Source organism: Manacus candei, unplaced genomic scaffold (genome assembly GCF_025592945.1).
Source record: "Manacus candei isolate 608988 ecotype Guabito, Panama unplaced genomic scaffold, ASM2559294v1 h1tg000049l, whole genome shotgun sequence".
NCBI classification, from domain to species: domain Eukaryota; kingdom Metazoa; phylum Chordata; class Aves; order Passeriformes; family Pipridae; genus Manacus; species Manacus candei.
Window position 1 is genome coordinate 17140776 of NW_026138097.1, and position 21876 is coordinate 17162651.

At 43.5% G+C, this 21876-nt stretch overlaps 2 protein-coding genes across 5 annotated transcripts in view; both read left to right on the forward strand.

The window, feature by feature from the left end:
- The first annotated feature begins 14482 nt into the window (after window positions 1–14482).
- On the forward strand, window positions 14483–15815 carry LOC127476520 (uncharacterized). The gene is made up of 2 exons (XM_051799523.1): window positions 14483–14493; window positions 15104–15815. The coding sequence occupies exons 1-2, from the start codon at window positions 14483–14485 to the stop codon at window positions 15813–15815; spliced, it is 723 nt and encodes a 240-aa protein (XP_051655483.1).
- Window positions 15816–16070: 255 nt separating this feature from the next.
- The window catches only part of SLC22A23 (solute carrier family 22 member 23), a 111753-nt gene continuing 105947 nt past the window's right edge, over window positions 16071–21876 (forward strand). For all 4 annotated transcript variants that reach the window (XM_051799072.1, XM_051799070.1, XM_051799071.1 and 1 more), the window contains exon 1: window positions 16071–16605. In XM_051799072.1, the coding sequence (XP_051655032.1) occupies window positions 16072–16605 (534 nt within the window). In that variant the 5' untranslated portion in view covers window position 16071. The remainder of the gene's footprint in view (window positions 16606–21876) is intronic.

Here is a 21876-nt window from a genome sequence, read left to right on the forward strand (position 1 = left end):
AATGGATCTTTTTTTCCCTTTTTTCAAGAGCTTTTTGCCATCTCTTAAGTAAGCAAAGGGAAGATGACAGTAATATTCAAAGTCTAATCTATTGAGCTCACTTTATCAGATTACTTGTGCTGAACTGATAAGCTGCACTTATTGTTTAAGTTAACTTCTTAAATTTCAAGCAGACAATACAAGCTCCCTCATACAATTGCATGAAATACCACTTGGCCTGTGGGGACACTCCTGCTGTGTCTTCTCCTATTGTTTTCATCTCATCTGTTTCAGTGGTATCTCCACCCTTTTTATGGTACCAGCTATTTAACAGTCCATTCTGGTCTTGCTGACAGCTTAGTGTAAGCTGTCTAAAAAGAGATGTGCCGGTTTTCTTTGCATGTTGCACCTGATAGATGGAGAAGCTTAGCACAGCCATACTATTACAACACACAGCTACATTTAGCTACACAGTCCATTTAAATCTTGATGACGCATTCAAACTAAAACTCAAAAATGCATTTATTCCCATTCCTGAATTATTCAACAAAATGCCAGCAGCTTGAGTAAGCTGTGAAAGAGTAAGCTTGCGATCCATGGGAAGCCTTGCTGGTTTTCTCTTAGTTTGAGGAAACAAATAGAATTTGGAGTGCAGTTCACTCCCATGGAGAGTATCGACACAAAACACATGCATCTTGAAGACCTATTTTGTGGATTCAACCAAGACTTAGTTGGTACATTTTGTGTTAGGTCATTACCAGGCATGAATTTCAGTTCAAGCGAGCACAACTCCAAATTCATGATTTTGTTTGTTGGATTTAATTTTTTTTAAGATCTTTACTTTTGCTTTCAAGAGAACAATCTGAGTTCTTTTCCCTGACATACCCATAAAATTGTTCTCAAATTCCCAGTGAATTACATTGTTCAAATCCTTTCAAAATCCTGAGGTTTCCGTGGTGTCACTAAAAGGCATCATTAAAAGGAATGTCATTTCTCTTAAATAAATGAGGGTAGAAATTATTCAGAGAAAATTCATTTTTACCATCTTCCATGATGAGTGAAAAAAAAAAAAATCAAGAAAGGCCTCACTTGAATGCAGTAACCCCAGACTCCCTCTTCATAAGTGGCAATTAGAGAAACTATCTTTTTAGTTTGCATACCGAGCATGTCGACTCCTGGATTACACCATGCTGCTACTATTTCTGCTGCAGCGAAGAACAATATTTTCAGATGTGAGTTCCAAAGAAGTGAGGTGATCCAGATCCAGGGCACACTGAACTTATATCCAGTTAGCACAAAATCCAAGTGCCATCCTACCATCCACTCAGGTCAGCTGAGTGCACCTCTGTTTCCAGGCTATGAATGTGCTGGTCCTCTGCATGTTGGCACTGGACCTCATAGTTAAGATGACACAGCAAAAGTGCCACTCCACCCAGTGTAGCTAAATTGGAGGTTACAGTAAGCAGGTCTCTGTGCCCTACACAGCTCCTTGGAAAGCCTGTAAATTCACCCATTTTGTTTTCCAAGGATGCCTGGAAAGCATCACTGCTGAAGGTAGTGGCTGTCATGACTAGTTTAATTAGTACTTATGCACTTTAATTCTACTAAATTTAGCACCTGTGTCTGCTATCTACAAGGCAGTTGGAGGGCATTAGTTATCCATGCAAAATGGAAGATAATTGCTCAGGCTTTGGGGATTAAACACTAAAATTATGATGGAGAATTTAGTAAATAGATACTTTTTTTTTCTATCAGGGAAAAAAAATTAGAACATTATTACAAATGCCCACAAACAACCAATGTGTTGAATATCTGCGTTCTTTTCACACCCAGTAGGACACATGGTATTATTGAATGATTTTCAGATCAAGTCTCAAGTAAGATTTTACAGTGACCCTATTAATTACCATCTCTTCATTATCTGGAAGTAGGAACAAGGAGGGGTTTGTATATGGACGCTGGTGGAACGTCAAGGTCTTTCAGTACATTGTCTCTTCCCATGCTGTATTTAGGGACTGAAAATTCACAGCCACAAGGTCCCTATGAGCAGGAGGCTAGACATATTCTCTTCTGCTACTACCAGGAAGGACAATACGGTTAAATAGTTAAATGTTATTTTTCACACTCCCTCCAGAGACTCATAAAATTTGTTCTCTTCAGGCCCGAAGGAGTACAGACTCCTGATAGTCTCAGAGGGGTTTCAGACAGATCATCTCTCCCCAGGGTATCAGCCAAGACTGATCAGCACAGTCCAAGCTGAAGATCCCCAGGATGTACTCTGATTCCATTCACCCCTCCTTGAAAACTGAAAAAATGAAGAGGAAAAAAATTGAAAAGCTGAAAAGATGACACATCTGTGCTTGAAAAGGGTTATTCTCTTCTTGCTCCTTCCTCTCTTCCTGCACGAAGTCCCCACCAAGTGAAGAGATGTGGTCGCTGTACTCCCCACAGATCCAAGGCCAGGGGAAACAACTCTGCCTCTGCTCAGCTCTCCTGCTGCTTGGTGGGAGCCCTCATCTTGCCAAGGAGAGTGGGGAACGAAGGTATTGTGGGAGCTGTGCTTCACTAGGGCTCGGTTTTTGTATCCTTACCCTAGACTCACTGTGCCAAGACACAAGGGATGAAGGGTATGACCTTGCTCTGCCATCTAGGTATTTTGGGGTTCACTTTACAAGGAACCACATAAGCCACCTTTCCAGTACAATCAATAGCTAAGGAGCAGGGTTTCTGTCTCACCACATCCTAGACCCTGACAAAAACTACAGTGTGTGTGCGTGTGCGCGTGTGAAGCCAACAAAATAATTCATGCTAGCCGGATAATGTAGATTTTTTAGAGAATGCATTTTCCTTAAAATCCTGAAACCCTACACTATTCTTACTGCTGACAGAATATGGAAGAAAAGCATATACTTTAAGGTGAACCGTGCTAACATGGCTGATTGAAAAGGATTAGTGTGGATAGAAGACACACAACAACTGATGTAAGGCACGTAGCTTTGTGCACTCCATGTAGTTCTCTGGAGGTGTCCAGCTCTTATCATCAGCTTCAGAGGTATGGCAGGCTTCTACCTTCAGGCATCTGTATTGCATTTAAACTTGCATTCTCCCCCACCACTGGTGATCAGAATGAAATGCCAACTGCGTGTTTGGGGTTTTGAGGTAATAATTTATGCTTTGTTTCATGTATAGCTCTGGAAAACTTGGCTTTTCTCTCTATTTGCACTGGTTTATTTGGTTTTGTTTTATTTTGAGTTTTTTTTCCAGCAACGTTTCCACTATTCAGAAACCCAGTGACAGCAGATTTAGTTTCTCTAACTAGAAATTTCACATTCAAATTACTTGTAAAGGTGCCCAAGAAAAGCTTTTACACTGCTTCTGTTTCTTCTTTTGGGTGTGGGAAAAAATATTGCTTGAGACAAATTCTGGAGGTGTCGGGCTGTCATATATCCCTACAAAACAGATTCTTCAAAGTGAACAAAGTAAGTGAGTGATACACTAAGTTTTATGAATTTCAGAAAGGAAAGGAAAATGGTAATGTCCTGATTGAAATACTAAGCACTTTATCTTGAAAAAAAAAAAAAGAAAGAAAGAAAAAAAAATATTTGCCCTGCCATTATGCTGAACAAGGGATGTAGACTTGAAACTCTATTCAGCTGCTTTGCGTGCAAGCAGACTATGACCCTGGTGTTTTATTGCAACAAATACTCAACTTAATTTGTTTAAAATGAGATAATGGAAACCATGGCTCTTAAAACCACAAGGGAAATTTAAAAAAAAAAAAAAAAAAAAAAGAAAGGACTAAACTGTGGTGGGCAAAATTATAGCACTTTCTAAGGAAGTACAAGTGGTTCTGTGCCTGCTATATGGGGGCAACAGCATGAATGTTCCTGGATCATTCACTCGATTATAGAAGGTGGTTTCAGGATTGGTATTATTCCTGCAAAAGCTAAGACCTACCAAACTATTGTGAATAATATTACGATGCAAATTCTGAAATGGCAATCCGCAGCTGACTGTAGTCAGGCTGTCAGGGAAGCCTGTAAGCTGGGAACTTGGCACACAGGGAAACTATTGCAGAAAGTATTTACCCAGGGGATACTCTTGAAAATGTTAATAAAATCTGAAAACAGAACTGAATTGAATGTTTAAAGGAGAGGGTACACTTTGGGACGTGAAATGTAAAATGTTACACAATTTTTCCTCTCTACACAAAAAAACAGCTTGCCAGCAACAAAGCAGTTCAACTTTCGGAAACTTTGTTGCATTGTACTTGATGTAGGAGGTTGAAAGAGGCTTAGAAATTCAGTAAACACCTTAAAGTGTACAGTCAAAGAAGTTATACAGCCCTTACACCCCCATCCCAAAAGAGCTCAAATTTCCCCGTGATATTGGACTGGATTTTAAAAGGAGGTTGCAAGTACTATGGACTTCATCAAACCCATGTCAGAAGCCCTGCAAGGAATAGACGTATCAATAAAAACTTGTTCACATCAATGGTCTGATGGATCAAATCCACTTCCACTCCCAGAAGAGTGGGAGTCTCAGAATTTCCTTCCCTTTGAGGAACTGGAATTCTCCCAGAAAAATGCATATAGAACAGGAGACCCCAAATACCAAAACTTTACAGAGTATATGTCTAAATTCATCTCCTCCCAGAGATTATGTGTTATGTAGAGTATCTAATCAAAATCCAATCAGAGACTCTATTTTATCAGAGACTTTATTTTAAAGCCTGAGAACATCACCACACCAATTACACCAGCAATGCAAGATGCGCTACAGATGTATGGGTTAGATTTCAACCCCGTGCAACTGGTGACTCAGCTTTGCCTGTTGCAATCCAGCTATCAATTTGCAGAAGGTCACTAAGGTCCACTCCAAAATATTTTTTCTTCAGCCAAACCAAATGTTGACTGTTTTGCAAAAAGGTGAAGCTGACATTATTGCTTTTCATGATAGTAGCAGCCAGCCCTAAAAATGGAAGGAATATAGATGCTATTATCAGTCACAGCTCAGGAGTCTGAACCTTATGTAATGAAAATTCTGATTTAAACCTCGCAGGATTTTTGGGTAAATTCACTTAAAGAAAACAGCAGCCTCTGAACTTTGTCCAACTTGGACTGCATTCCTCTTTTCGTGTTTTTAAAAGAAGTAATCATTAGCTTTGTAGCATTTCTACTTTGTCTACTTCTAAGATGGTGAAGAAAAGAAACTTTGTCCTAAATTTTAAAACTTACTATCTCTAATTTTCTTCCTTTTTAAATGTAGGCCAATGCTCATTAAGCCCTGTACTGGTTTGCTCTGAGATCTTGGAGCTGTAGGTAGGATGCTTCATTCCCAGCAGAGTGAACAACATACTTTACATCTACATTCACCAGCTGGATAAAGGTTTGTCCTCAAATCTGAAAATAGTGGAAGGATGGGTTTAAGTATCTAAGAGGAAAACTTTAAAATAACTGACTCCAGGAGCATTTTCCCATAGCAACATGCTTTTAAAAATAATTAAGAGAGGTTAGCAGAGAATTCCTGCATAATTACACACATACATTTTTATCTTTTATCACTGGGTTCTTAATCACAAAAGCGTATTGCAGAGGAGAAGCTGAACTGGGCACCAGTCAGTTATCTGCTCCAGGTAGGTTTATAAAAATAAGCAGGAGCCAGTGAGGTGCCTAGTCAGGATAACTGTCTGGCACCGAATAAGGAGATCACGAGTAGCTCAACACTACTCTGAAACTAGCCTAACAATCTCCCTCATGCCCAGGAATAGTATTAAAGTCAATAACCATACAGAGCCTTTTGTCAAAAGCCAAATGACCAGGGACATTTGATCCTTATGGAAAGGAACTGGAGACAAGAAATGTCCTGCCTAAGATATCTGGCAGGACAGCTAAGCTGCACGACACAGAAGGCTTTTGCCAAGGTAGGTTTTGACTCATTGCCTATCTCATTCCAAACAAACACGAAACTGGTGGAAGCTTTTGATGCTCTCCCATGGTACGATCACAAGTGGGAACAATTTACAGTGTCTGCAGTCACCAGTACCGACTTCTTTATATTGTAAACCCTAGGTGCTTCAAACTCATCGCCCAGTTGATGTCTTCTTGAGGAAGATGGCTGAACCTCCGGCATGCCTGAAACGGGTTTGCCAGCAAGACTCAGCCTCCTCCTTGCTGATTGAGGCCATCAGTATTGCCTGTTCTGCTGGCTGACCATCCACTGACCAGCTGAGGAGGCAGGGAGAAGCAGGGAAAGGCCACAGCAAAAGCCACTCATCAATAATCCTTTGTTCTTTTATCTCTTAAACACAAACAGAAATCTTGTAACAATAAAAGTCTAATTTCTCTTTTCACCATCATCCTATATCAGTTTTTTCCCTTCACAGTATTGTTTACAACTTGCTATTTTCTTTGGAGTTTTAAGCCTGTTTTGGATTTTTTTGTTTGTTTTGTTGCTATTTGTTTATTTTTAAAGACAAACCTCTCCAAGCCAGGCATTTATTTCCAGCTGACTCCTCCCTTGTAGCAGTTCTTCTTGATCCAGGTGTAACCTCTCATTCTCTGATTGCTTCTGGCAACTTTTCCATCGTAGCAAAACATTTCTAACTAGATGTCTCCAGCTGCAAAGGAACTTGAGTTTTCACACTGTTTTTTGTATTTTCAGACTCCTCGGACCCGGCATCCCCACTGGGCAGCAGAGGGAAAAAAGGCTGAGACAACTCTGCAGTAAGTTATCTTACCATGTTGCAGTGTACATGGTATGATTGATGCCTCTTACCTTTCCTCAGATTTGCTGGGTGTGTGCTGAGTAAACATCCTGGCAAACTGTGTGTGTCAGTCAGACCCTACTGGTCCAGAACAAAGCTAGCTGGAATTTCACCCTTCCCTTCAGATGCAGCAGGTCCTGGAGCTCTAGTAGTGTGAAATGTAGAGCCTCTTGGATGAACGAAGGGACTCACCTCTCTCCTTCTCTCCCTTTTTCTCTCTCTCTCTTTTTTTTTTTTCTTAATTATATTCAAAAGTCCATGGACTCCTTGATTACAGGCTGCATAAATTCAGGTAAAAAAAAAACATTATAAGAGAAGTGCTTGGCATTTCCAGGGTAGAGGATAACAGCTTAAGACAGCATTGCTGGAAAGTGAGTTTTGACCTTTATGGGGTAAGGTATAAATCAGTGGTTATGCCTGAAGAGACAAAGTCTGCCAGACTAACCGCACTGCAGAGCTGTATTTGTGCAAGCTGGCTTAGGTTCCAGGTAACTACAAACTATTTAACTCCAGCAGTGCAAGCCTCTTACCTCTCAGATCTTCAAATGTTGATAGAAAATACAAGAAAAATATTAAATATTGTATTATGATTTTTTTCCCCAATCTCTTTATTTCCCTTTTTTCTTAAGACCATTATTTTTTTTCATAACAATTTTCTTGAGCAAAATCAGTATGCTCTTTCTACAACTTGAATTAATGTTCCTTTTTCCTTCTTAAGCCATATGTGCACAGTCATACTTAGTTTGTATGTAGAGATGAGAGAATATGCTCTTCTCCTTGACATTTTGGAAAGGATTTATTCGAAAGAACCACAAGCTGCGCTGTAAGCCATGGGTGCAGGTGTCCACCATGGATGGGCAGTGGGAGCATATCTAGGGCTGCACTTGTTCAGATCAAATTTAGCAAGGTCTGTGCAGGGAACCCAGTTATTCCTGCCTGAGAATAGAACAGAAGAGTCGGAAGGGACCTACAATGATCAGCTAGTCTAACTGCGATCACAACTTGCAGCGTACAAGCAGCAGTGGGTGCTGAGTAATGTATAAATAGATGGATGGATGTCAACATCATGTGGCTACACAACATGGTTTAATTAAGACTTTGCCCCTTCTCAGCCTCTCCACACATAACATCCAGTTTGGGCCTGTGTTGAAGGATAGAAGAAGCTCAAATCTTGCTTCTGTACCATGGAGCTTGCTCCAAGCCCATATAAGCAGAGACTGAGGGCAAAATCATTTGGTTGCTAGGTGAGTCTGAGCTTGCATATACAACATAGGAGCAGGCATGGAAAGAAGAACTCCCAGTGGAGAATTGTCTCTTAACCAGGTGTAAAGGGAAAAAAAAATCAAGGACAAATGTGCAAATAAGGTTCTTGATTGTAGGTTCCATTTTTATGAAATATTCCAGTTAGATCCTGTGAGATTGGAAAACTTGGTGATTCATACATTTGAGGCAAATAGTCTTTGAGTTGCCATCCTTACATTTGTTTGGTTACTTTCCGTAGCATATACACATTCTTGTACAGTTAATCTGCATGTAAGGTTTAATTTGTCTGTCTGAGGACTGCACTCTGAGTCACTGAGTTCCCTCAGGGTGTCCTGATTCCTTTCCTCTGATAATCCTTAAGGAATACCCCAGGTGCTGTTTGGTTTTTGCTTTCTCTTTAGAAACTGAGTTGTACACTAAAAGTGACAGTAGACATCTGCATGTATCTGGCTGTGATTCCCATTATAGGTGGAAATATACCCATCCTGCTCCTGAAATAAGTATTACTATGTCAGCCTCAGTTTTTCTGTTAAGAATCTGTCAGCAGCCTTAGAGGAGGATGCAGGAAATATATACGTGTATTTGCGCTAAGTGGTTTTTCAACATCAGATGTTCAGCTACCATCTTCTGACCAAGGGAACGTAAAATGAATCCTGTTAAAGACTTTCATCTCTTGAAGCGGGAATCCAGCTGAAAGCCTGTTTAATTTAATTTAATTGTTCATTTAATTTAATTTATTTAATTCTAGTATTTGAAGATCTGTTTAAAATAAAAAAGCCACTGGACTGACTTAATTCCTACTTGGTTTCACTACATTCCATTGAGGTATTCAAACAAGCTGTGTCTAAAAATTATGCACACTGTAGAACTTGTCTTGTGTAAGCACTCATTAGTTGTTTTGCGTTGTTTTAATGTATATACACAGAGAAAAAGCCCTACATTAAAACACCATGAAGAACTCAAAATTAGGCACTTGAAAGTCAGAAACTACACAAGGTAAAATAGCTTGTGTAAATCTAATTTGGCTTCCCTCTGTGTTCGCATAATGTTTATGTGTTACACATATATATATAAAGTGTATAATATTTATGTATGTACACTGAGAAAAGCCTTTAATTACATGACTACTTACTCTTTTGTCCACAATGTGTTTGCTTTATTCAGTGAACAGGATAGACTTGCTTTACATGCAAGCCACCTTAGTGAGAAGGCAGCTGTTCCCTACACGGCACTGCCCTGTTAATTATAGTGGTAGGTGAATCCCAAGTGAGGTGGGAGACTGGATGAAGAGTTAAGGGGTGTCACTGCTTCTGCAGAGAATTAAACTAACAACTTAGAAAGTCAACTGCTTGGCTGCTGACAGGTATAGAGGTGTCTGAGCAAGCTCTTGAGCTCCCCTCGAGGAAAAGTATCAGGTTATACAATTCTTGTTGCTGTTCTGAGTGAACTTCACTGATTTACACTATTGTAAGGTAGGGGTGCATGTAGGAACTGCTCTGCAGGCAAGTTGGAAAGGAAACTAATTTCTATCTAGCAAATGGTCAAAATAGCTGGTGGAGGTAAATTTTTCTGGTGCCAGAGGTGTGGTGTAATCTTGGTCCAGGCTGTGAACATCTATCTATCGTTCTTGCTGTACAGTTACTAACAGTCCACATCAGTACCATTGTCTTCATTAACCAAATTAATAAAGTCATTAAAAAAAAAGGTAGCGTAACAAAGTATATTTTTCTTAAATCCAGGTTAACTGGCTCTAACTATCTTACCTAGTTTTAATTCTCTATTATTCCAGTGCTACATCAGCTGCTCCATCATATTGCCCAGGAGTGATCTCGGGCTTCTGTCTCTTCCTCAAAGCACTTATGTTATTCCAGTTGTATTTGTCTAATTTTGTGAGTGCATGCCTTGAGACTCTGGAATCAGATTTACAAAGCACTGCCCAATCACAGTTGCCAACAGGAACTGTGCTTCAAAAATGCAAAATGCTGCACCATACTCTAGAATGATAAACTGCTAGGAGCTGCAAGTACCCAAAGCATCAAGGTTTTTACCTTAACCTATGTGCCTCTGAGATCTCCAATATGAAAAGAAGGTAATAAACCTTCCCCTTATGGAGACACTGTGAAAATAAAGGCATTAATATTTGTGAAACACTTGAATACTTCAAAGGGGAAAATTATAAAAAAATCCCATGAGGACATTAATCATTCTTTAGAGCAGGGTTTGAAGTTAGTGCATTAAATAAGTCATGGGGCTCCATACTGAACAAAGAGAAAACAAAATATTGAATTGCTCCTCGTTAAGACCCAGATTCTCAAAGGTATTTTAAGTGCTTAAATCCTTCTGAGAGTCAAGGCTTCTATGTGAGCATATCTTTAAAAAAATAAATATTTATTTTTGCAGGAGATTGCAAGAAAAATTATAAGTAATACTGTAATTATAGGTTGCATCATAATGCACCATTCGTTAAACGTTACATCAGAATGCATGTGCACTGATCTGGGGCATAAATTGACATTGCCCAAGCAATCTTAGTTACAGTGTTAACCAATGTCAGATTGCTTGATTTTGCAACATGTATGATTTTTTTTCCCAATAATTAGTGTACAAATAATTTTTTCTGGTTTTAGGATAATAAACAAAGCCACCCACATTCCCCAGCATGCTCACACTCCCTAGCAGACAGGGGATGGGAACCCTTCTCCAGCTGGATCCCTCCCCATATGAGGTACATACCTCTGCCAGCAGAGTAAATGACACAGATAATAGGTCATCATCTTCTATTTGAATCAGCATCAGGAGGGTCAGAATAGTTTGCCAGTGAGTTTTCCTAATGTTTGCTGACATCAGAACAATGGTGAAAGTCAGGTGTCTTTAGTTCGATCAGGATTGGAAGAGAGCACATTGAAATAAGCACAGGCTTTCCTGCCTGTTCCCCAAGTGGCTTAGCCTCTTTTACCACTTTGAACTCATTCTTCTTTCTTTCCATTTATCTTGCTTCACATCCAGCACTCATCCTGCCCTCCTGAGCTGAAAAATCCCCTATAGCATTTTGATAAAGCACATCCAAATCTGACCCCATAACTGATCCTGCTTCAAGAGTAGGTGAGACTAAAGACCTCCTGATCCTTTGCAACTTGAATTATCATGTGATCCTGTGAAGACACCATGCTTTTCTCCAGTATATAAGTAGTCTTCATTCCAATAGGTGATATTATTAATTAAACTTTGTACCAAGTAGCTTTGGTTTATTGCACTGTCATGTTTTCACCTCTACAGTATAGCATTCCTTTAGACAAAAAAGGCAATGAAGCATACATCCCATAAACCAATAAAATATAGCTAGGATTGTTGCTATGTGGAATGAGGTTGTTTCAAATTCCACATAAACCAGGAATTTATGCCAGGAGTTCTTCAAAGTACTGCAGCCGGCCTTTCAGGAATGTGAAAATGTTAACGCTAAGGGAGCTTGATTTTTTTTTCTTCCTTTCTGTAAACATAATGATATTTATCTGGGTCCTGGCTTCAAACCCTCTGAGCTGCGGTGGGGTACTGATAGACAGGGTGCTCATTCTGCAACAGGAGGCTTGTTCTGCAATAGGGCAATCAAACTGCTCCTATCAGAGTAGGCCATATTCATCTTTTCTGCTCCTCCTCCCCAAACTGGTGAGGAACCAGGTTGTAATGGTATGGAATTTTCCTAATATAAGTCAGTGAAAGTGGAAAAAATAAGCCAAAAGACATCGATTCATTATCTTCTGGAATGCAGCTTATCTTTTAAATGGTATCTTTCTGTATTCCAGTGAAGGGGTATCCCAAAGGTCCTGTGTCTTCTGAGGTCAAAGAGGCACTGTTGGAGAAACCTTGCTTCATCACAAAACATAGCTCCTCATGAAGCCTTGCTCAGGAGAGAAAAGCTTGCCTCTTAACTTTAGTATTTGCTTATGTGTAAGCTCCACCACACAGTTGGAATATTCCTTTCAAATATTTTTCATTTCCTCATTGAAACCAAAATCAATTTTCACAGGAATATATAAAAGCATTTCTGTTATTTGAAAGATATTTTTCCATGAAGTTTTGCTTCAGTCATATTTACTTCATCAAAAATTTATTTCTTAGCTCCTAGAAATGTGTTTTCTTTCCTCTTTTGTCTGCAGCCTTCTTCTATGCAGAAACAGTCTCTCAACCATCACTGTTTCAAGGGCAGAACTCCTACTATGTAAAAATACGTAACCCTTAGGAATATGTAACCTTTGAAATATTTTAGTTCCAAACAAAAACTCAGGATGTAGGGGCAGCCCAGAAGAGGCATTGGGGATGAAAATGTTTGATTAGCTTGAGTAAGGGTTGTAATCACTTGTTATGGGCTTTTCATTGTACTGTATAACTTTATTCTCTTTCTACAGATCTACTCATTCACAGTAATCCTACTTACTGCTCCAAGGGTTCTTCTTTTCCTTCCCATCTCTTCCCAGTTTTCAATTCTTTGCTTTCTTCAGCCAAATTTCTCTTTCCTCAGAACTTCAACTTGAGACCTCTGCTCCCAAAGTTCTCTTCCCCTCAACATTTCACTTTGCCGATCTCAGGCCATGATGAGGCCTTTCCTCTCTGTGGGAAAAGACAGCGAGTGGTAGCTAGGAGTTTCTAGAAGACCTGTCTATCCCAAATGATCCCATTGCAGAAGAAATCTGGGAATGTTAGAAAGCAGATGACTGGGCTAATCATGAGCTTACAAAAAGCAAGCACAGAGAAAGCAGATCAGGTTTCCATGGGGTGAGTGCGGGAGTGCCACTTGCTAAGAACAGATAGGGACAAATACAAAAAAAGCCAATTCAACAGACAAGTAACAAGAAATTGTTTGGTGACTACATAAGTGGTAAGAAGAAGTCAAAAGCTTTCTTTTATCAGAAAGAGAAAGCTATTGCCTGATGCTGAGAAGACTAAGAGTGCTTAGGCATTCTTTGCACCAGCCTTGGCTAAAAGAGGCCACTTGTAATCAGGTGATTGACATAATACATATTAATGACAAGGGAATAAGGTTTCAGCCCAGACTGAGACAGAACTAGTTACAAGAGTACTTAGATAACTTAAAGGTGTTCAAACCAACAATCTGGTTGCACTTCATGCCAGGGTAGTGAAGGAAGTGGCTCAGATAGCATTGGAAACACTAGTGTTTATCTCTGAGAATTCAGAGATGACAGCCAAGGACTCTGCTGATGGAAATAGGCAAAATTGATACCTATCTTTAAGATGGCATTTGAAAATAAATAAGTAAACAAATAAAAAAATAGACCAGCCAGAATTTTTTCCCAGAAAGCATCTAGTACAAATGGACACACTACTTGTAAACAGATAGAAGGAAGCAATAAGATAAACAACTATTAACATGAACTTGTCAACAAGAAACTGGGACAAGCTGGCCAAATTTCCTTTGGCAATGGAGGAACAGACCTTGGTATGGAAGAAAGGCCTGCACTCATCCGTGTCTTAGACTCTACACATGTGTTCATGAATAAGGGAGTTCAGTTTATTTAAAAAATTTAGGCAGTGGGTACAAAACTGTGGAAAGAGCCACCATCAGTGGCTTAGTAGCAGGTAGGTGGATTATAAACACAATTCCAAAGGCATCTGTCCTGGAATCTTTCATTAGCAGCCTTTGGAGGTGGCATTAATTGGGGAGTGACTGCTAACACATTGGAGGACGAAATAAGAATTCAAAACAATCCCAAGAAGCTGCTTGGAAAGCACAGAACGTGACTAAAAAGCAATTAGAGGAATTGTTTTTGGAGGCAGGGCTACCTCCTGCACACATAGATGCTGGGGCACTGCTCAGTGCAGGCTGCAGGCACCAGCTGAGGGGAAACTGGAGGAGAGCTGAGGGCAGTTGGTGGCCAAAGAGACAGCAGCACAGGCAGACAAATTGCAGCTGGTCATCATAAAGAAAACATGGCACAGGGACATGATAGCAGCCATCAGATGTAAAAGGACACTGCAACGCAGAAAGAGGATACTTTCCTGGGCAGGGAGCACCACATTCACAATTCAGCAAGGAATATTCAGACAGGAGGATAAAGTGTTGCCTGGGGAGGCTTTAGGGTCTCTTGGATACTGTGTCCCCCTCAGAGCAGGACTGAGGGAAGTCCCACAAAAGGGATCCAGAGCCACCCTGAAGTGGTGTAGATGGGAAACTTTCTGGTGTCCTCTGTAAGACAAGGAGTTAAAAGGAGTAAGCTTGAAGGCATTCATGGTGTACAACTTGCTTGCAGAGACCAGATCAAGTAAATGAAAATTCCACCAACAACTTGCTCTTCCATTTATATTTGGCAATGATGCCAGTCCTCTTCTAATGCACACAAGCATTTTCTGCTCAGTAGCCATGTTCACGTGTACAAGTGTATATTGATCTGTTGTCTCTTTCCCTCCTTACAAAGGAAAAAATAACCGCACAGTTCAGTAATGCACGGGCTGTGCTCCACGATGGAAATAGTGTGAGGCACTTACATGCAGAAGTAAATTTAGCTTAACATAAAAATAACCTTCGAAATAAAATTCGAAATGCCTGTTTCACAATTAACGTCAGGTGCTAATTTTTTTTCTGATGTGACAGGCTGGTTGAAGCGATCCAGACACATCTCCTCGCAGCGCTCTAGGGCTCAGAAATGCCCTCGTCGCCTTTCGGTTCTTCCCTCCAAGTCTCGCCCTCTCTTCAGCCACCCACGATGCTCCTGCGGCTCGGCGGTGCGGTGCGCTCCCGCCCAGCCCGCTGCAGCCGCGCTGCGTTATTAAAGGCACACACACACACCGTGTAAATAATTGATATGGAAACGGCGCGCTGCAGGAGCGGCTGCGCCTCCTCCTCCTCCCCCGGCCCTGCCCGCCCCACCTGCCCCGTTCCGCCGGAGCAAAGCGCGCCCGCGGGGCGGTGCGGAGCCCCCGCGGGGCCGCCCCGCGCCCTCCCCGCCCCGCGGCGCCGTCCCGCCCCCGGCGGGTCCCTGGCGGGGGGGCCGGGCCGGGCCGGCGGCGCGGCGGGAGCAGGTGCGGCCGCCCGGCACCGCGGGGGCGGAGCGGGGGGCGGTGGCGCCGGGGCCGGGCCGGCAGGTGGAGGCTGCTGGGAGGCGGAGGGCGAGGAGCCGGGCGGGTTTGCCTGCCCGCCTCCGGAGGTGCGGCCAGCGGCACGGCGCGGGGAGCGGGCTGCCGCGGGAGGCGCACGGCGGCAGCGGCGGCTGTGGTGGTGGTGGTGGTGGTGTCCGCGTCCGCAGCCCGGGCCGCGGAGGGGCCGGCGGGGCCCCTTGCTGCAGAGCTAGATGTGCGGGACGCGGGGCTGCGACGGGTCGGCGGGGAGGTGCTGGAGGCTGCCGCCGCCGCTGCTGCCGCGGCCAGGGGGGAGCCCTTAGCTGTGCGGGAAGCGGGGAAGCCGTGTCGGGAGCTGTTATTTTCTTCTCCTCCTTCCTTTGCCTTCCCTCTTTTCCCTCCTCCCCCTCCTCACCAAAACCGGGAGAGGAGGCGTGTTCGGTGCCTTGCTGCACCGGTTTTGCTTGGTTTGTTGTTGCAGGGTTTCTTTCGCGGGGTGGTTGGCTTTTGTTGTTTTGTTTTTGCTTTTTTTCCTCCTTTTCCATCTCCCCCGCCTTCTCCCTTCCTCTCTTTTGGCTCATTGCATGCTCGGATCCGGCTGGATCCTTCCTTTTATTTTCGGCTGTGCCTCTCGGAAGGGGGAAGGGAGAGCTGGGATGAGTGCAGCTTGACGCACAGGCGAGGGGAGGGGGGGCACCGCCGGCAGTTGCAGCGGTTCGTGGCCGCAGGGTGCGGGTGAGGAAGGGAGCGAGCGAGGGGCTCGCTCGGTGCCTCCCCTTTTCTTCGCCCCTCTCCTTCCTCCCCTCCTTCCTCTCTCCTTCCCTCCCTCCCCCATCCGTCTCCTGCCGGGTCCGGCTGGGAGCGTGTGTGCAATATCTTACGTTGCAAGGTGTGTGTGTGTGTGTGTGTGCGCGCGGAGCGGAGGGAGGGAAGGACTCGCGAGGGAGCCGGGGCTGCCCCAGCTCCCCCCTATGTGAGCCTCCCCGGGCGGCTGGATGGCGATAGACCGGCGCCGTGAGTCGGGCGGCGGGGGCCGTCCGCTGCCGGAGGAGAACGGCTCGGTGCCCGGGGCTGGGGGGGGGGACGCCGCCGCCCCCCCGGGGCCGCCCCCCGCCAACGCTGCCGGGGTCGAGATCCAAGCGGTGCCGGTGCCACCGCCCGCCGCCGCCTGCAGCCCGCTCCTCCTCGACTACGACGGCTCGGTGCTACCCTTCCTCGGAGGGCTGGGCGGCCGGTACCAGCGGACCCTGGTGCTGCTCACCTGGGTCCCGGCACTCGTCATCGGCTTCAGCAAGTTCTCGGACTCCTTCCTCCTGGATCAGCCCGACTTCTGGTGCCGGGAGGCGGACGGGCAGGGCAACTGGAGCGGGACCCTGGCGCCAATCCACGCCAACCACAGCGGCAACGGCAGCAGCTTCCCCCCCGCGCCCGGGCTGCCAACCCCCGCGACGGGCAACGCCAGCGAGTGCGGCTGCCGCGAGTGGCACTACCGCATCAGAGCCGGCCTCGTCCAAAACGTCGTGAGCAAGGTGAGAAAGGCGACTTCTTTCGGCACCCCCCTCCCTCACCAGCCCACAGGGACCCCCTTGGCCCGACCCTGGCCTCCTTCGGTGCCCCCTCTCTCCAGGACAAGGGGAGCAGCTGGACACGATGTGGATCTGTCCTTGCATGTTGCTGCCGGGTCAGTCAAGTCCCTGTGAGTTACCCTCCCACTAGGATTAGGTGAATCCCAAGTCCCCGCAGTCCTTTCCCTCCCTGGGTGTCACGTCATGCCGGGTGTCCATCGTGTGGACTTGTACCTGGGCACTGGTTGTGGCTCTGGGTTGCAAAGTTACGTCCTGAAACGGGATCCTGTATGTCTCTTTGGGATCCTGGCAATGGTAGATGTCCTACTGTCTCTGGACATGGGTGTCTGTGGGAAAGATGCTGAGGGCATGTGTCCCTAGCTAGTAAGGGGGAAGGCTTGTGAAGCAGACTGCAGTTGTAATATCACTGATCTTTGTGCAAGTATCCTAAAGCAGCCCTACAAACCAAAAACCAGGTTGGTTTTTGGGGAAACTGAAGAGATGGTGATGAGTGAAATAAGACAAAGTTCTGCTGAATTCTTCTGCTTTTGTACTTGATAACTGTTTTGGCAGAGCAGTTAAAGAAGAAATGTCTCACACGAGTTGTTTTACTCCAGCGGCAGAAAGTGCATGCTGCTCTGTTTTGTGTTACCTCATGTAATGGCTAAAGTGGAAAATTTCTAATGAGGAGACTGTGCCGCTTTCTGCACTCACTTTCTATTTGCCGAGTAGTGCATGCAAAAAACCCGCCTTGCCTTTTCACCTGAAAACTCTTGCGTGTTTGCAGTATCAGCCCTGTGAAAACCCTGCTGGCTGTGGATGGGCCTTACTGATATAAACAGGCAACTGGAGCTCCTGGAAATGTAAAATGAAATGGTTACACCAGGGAAGTAGTTCCCTTAATCTCAAGATCCCCTCCTAAGATCAGCAAAAATTACTTCCTGCCTGGGAGCAGTGTTTTGGCTTAACTGTGTTTATCTAGCTGGGATAAAGAAATGCAGAAACAAATGGATGACTGGCATGATCGTGCTTTGGTCAGCCAGCACACATTTGTATTGAATCATCGAAAATCATTTTGGTTTCTCTTTGTGTCCCTTGAAAGCGTGTGCAACAGGGAAAAAGCAGGTAAAGCAAATCCCTCAAAACCTTGAACCCAGAATGAATTAAAAAAAAAAGTAACCCAGCTACAGTCCTTTCATGGGAAAAACACAGGTGCATGGTAGACATGAATGGTTTGTGATACATAAATACATAATGATGTTAAATATTTAAGAGGGTCAGATTTTGTTTTGTTTATATCCAGAGACTGAGCTATTCATATGTTTGGGTGTTTAACACTGACGCCTTAGCATGAAAAAAATATCTTGAAATATATCTTTTTAGTCTAAACTGTGAAATTATTTTTTTTAAAACTTTGAACCTTTTGAAGGTCATCATCAAGTTGGCCACAAAAGGTCGAGGGAGAGTTAGTTTGCTGTCTTGCATGCTCCTTTAAAAATAATAAAAAAAGTGTTCTTTGGAAGAACTTGTGGTAAAGGGCAGATCAATTTTAAGGGATAAACAAACATCTTTGGCCCCTGCTGTCTTGTTTTCTATTAGAAAGAATAATAATAATCATCTTTTGAGACTATGGGTTTTTCCAGTGTGGAGTTTTTATTTTTATTGTATGCTTGCTTCCAAAAACTTGGCAGCTTTTTTGCTTTGATTTGTAATCCCACGTAATTATAATTAGATTGTTTTCTTGGGGTCAGGATTCCTCCTTAGTTGGTGCTCTGGTTTTATTTTGGGGGTTTTCTGGGTGGGTGTTCTGTCTGTTTTTATCCTAATGAAGAAAGAGAAGAAAAATTCAGATAGAACAACAGCATAGCTTGATTTGGACTTCCTTTCTTATCAACCCCCAGGAGCTCTGATACTGTGGGAGCACTTCTTGTAACTGCTGACTCCTCTTACATGCATCTCACTGTCCTTTGTAAGAAAGGGCTACTCCAGTGGAATTCAAGAGACTGGATGTTCAGATCTTCCTTAACTCCCCTCAAAAATACATTTGTTTCTGTAATGTATTATGCAATGTTCTCATCTTTCTAAATAGAGTTTTATTAAATCTCAGTCTAATATACGCATCTGTGTAGTAGCCAGGGGTTATATTGAAATATCATAAAGAGAGCCAAAAGTATATTAATAAAAAATGTACTTTTGTTTGGCCAGTAAATCCTCTTGTACTTATCTTCAGCGGTCTGAGCTAATAGCTGTTGGATGCTCCATCATTGCTTTGTCTTCAGAAACAATGAAACAATTCTGGTTATTTACACAAAGCATATTTGATATACATGCACATGAGACATCTCCCCACCCTCACCCTGTCTTCTTTGGGAGTGGAATAGCTGTCCTTAAACTGTGTTAAGTTCCACTGTCTCCATAGCCTCTCTCCTAGTGGCACCCTTCATCAGATGCTGTATCTCTGTCCAGGCTTTCTCCGCTCTCCCTTCCCCGATGCCCATTTTCTCCCAGCCTGTGTAATGCTTGGGATTGAGGAAGTGGAGATCTTGCTGTTTCCAGCCCTGCTCAGTGCTTTGTTTAGCCCCACTTCTGAGTCTTTGCTAGAGCCAGGGGTGGCCTTGCACCTTCCTTGAAGACTGGCATTTCTGTGTTAGATGCTGCCATTATCCTGACCTCCTTGACTGAGTCACTGGGAACGGTGCTTTTTTTAGTGCTGCCAGTCATTAGAACTGGAAATGGTAATAAAGGATGTAGTGCTTATTATTTAACACTGCTGAAATACATATGGGGAAGAGGTCAGATGCATAATTTAACCACAGGGATTCCAGTGGCCATGTTAAATCACCCTTCTGAGCTAATGTCCTGACTTGGCACATAAATCTGGAACTTTTTAGCTTGGTTTGTACATAAATTTCTTCCTTTAGCACTTGCAAGGCTTTTTCACTGCTAAGTGCTTATTTAAAGATTTTCATCTATTCTTTATCACAGCATCACCATACTGCTATAAACAGAGTACACTGTCCAAAGGAAGGATGCTGAGAAATACACTTTTTTTTGCCATGGAGAAACCTGAGATCTCATTTTACCAATTTGTGCAGTGATGCTTCCGATAAATTATTAGCACTAACACAATGAGCAACATAATGACAACTAAACATGACAACTAAATGACAATGACAACTAAACATGAAACTTAGGAGGAAGTTGGAGTGTGTGCTCACTAATCTTTAGTGCCTGCATCTTCAGACCATCTGCAAATCCAGCTGTCATCTTGGGACAACGTTTTCATGGAAGCTTTTAGTTACAGGATTCATGTTTTTTGGTTTTTTCCCCTCTGTTACTTGGATGGCCTGTCCTCTGTGTTTGATTGCGTTAAGTGAGGTTTTGTTGTTTGGCATGCTAATTTGTATAATGGATACCAAAAGCTGATGATGGGCAAGGACTGAGGCTTGATTAAATTGCAGAGGTTGATGGCACAGCATCCCTCTGTGTGCACCCGCAACATTCCAGATCATTCCACCTCTTGGGGTTGGCATAGAGGGAAGCGGTTAGTTGAAGGCTGTGTTTTAATCACTCAGAGCGATTATGTAATAATATTTCATGTCTAGTCACAAGGGAATTCCTGTTGTGGCTGCTTTTATGCTCCAGATGCCTTGTTTTCCTGCAATGCTGTTCTCTTGGCTCTCAACTTCCCACTTGATTTGGGTTGAGTCATCTTCTTTCCAAAGCAACATGGCAATCATTTTACCTATTTGCCACTGATTTGATCATTCTCATGCCAATTTGGCTGAGCCTCTAGCAAATTGTCCCTGCCAAAAAAGCGGAGCCTGAGCCAAGAGAGCCAAGTGGTCCAGGAGTAGTGCTGTCTTGGTATGAACTTGGAGTGCTCTTTGCTCCTGCTGAGGGAGATGTCTGTGACGTATGAGTCTTTCTTTTCCTTGTTTTTATTGCGGTTCTGGTACTTTTCTGGGCACACCTTCAGCTGAATCACCTTCTCAACCTGGTAGAAAACTTTCTGTTTAAATGCATTTTTTATTATTTTTTTTTTCTGGGTGTTCTGCTGAGTTAATGAAGTGAAATTGCTCTGTGCGGTAACATGTGCCCTAGTCTATGATATTGTCCTGTGGAATTATTGTAGGTATCTGCAAGTAGCCAGAAATGCCACAGCAAACAAATTTCTTTGTGATAATAGTGATGATAAATTGGTCACAGCTTGTGGAGTGATACTTCTTGGGGTAGAGGATAGGTGTGCATTTCAAATGAACTTTCAGAGCATAATTGTTAATTACTTTGAAGGGATCACTCTGACAAGGTCCTTCCCAAAATAAGAACTATGCCACCCTTATCTCCTCCCATTTGTGCCTATTTGTAACCTCATTTGTTTCTGCATATTCTCCGGTTGGCTGGTCTCTTCAAAGAGACTTCAGAAGCGCTGATGCTTCTCTTTTTTCCCCTGCAACTGACAGGATTTGTCTTGTCAGTGTTAGTTCCGGGCTGACTGGCTTCTGTCTAGTCCCAAATCAGTAAAAACTGATTGGTTATTGTACCTACTTGTTATTGTACCTACTGTAGTAGTTGGGGCAGAAGTGGCAAGATTGAAGCTAGTACATCACCTGTGCCCTTGCTTCCATTGGACAGATGGAAGGGGGTGTAGGGATTTGCAAGGCAGATACTTACAATGGGCAGAAAGCATTCTAAATTTCTTTGAAATTACTCTCTCAGCTCCTAATGGGTGCTGAAGAGGTCAACAAGTCCCTGTGGTCAGAGGTATCCAGAAATACTGTCAGACCAGAGCAAACTTCTACTACTATTTTTTTTTCATGCCTTCCTCTGCTATGGGAGAGATCCCAAGCTTTTTTTTCCTCTTCCCTCTGCAAGTTAGCTGATAAAGAGTCAGTGGTTGCTGCTCTGAGCCCTTGCAGACTTCAGAAATCTTCCTGTTAAAGAGAAAGCAAAGGGGACCTGCTGGCTTGTCCTGCTGCAGCTGTCCTGGGACCTGCTCATACACACTGAGTGTGGTGGAGTCTCCCACTTACCAGGGCACTAGTGAACAACACCCTGAAACAATGGGGCGAGTTTCTGGCTAAGCGGCATGAAGGAAGGGGACAACTGTTTCGGGAACAGTACCTGCAATTTCCCGGTGGTGAAGAAATGTCCTCTGCCTGAGAACAGGAAATAACCCGATGTTTGAGATAACCAAGTATGATATCACCAGACTACTTGTTTAGTGAGCTTAGA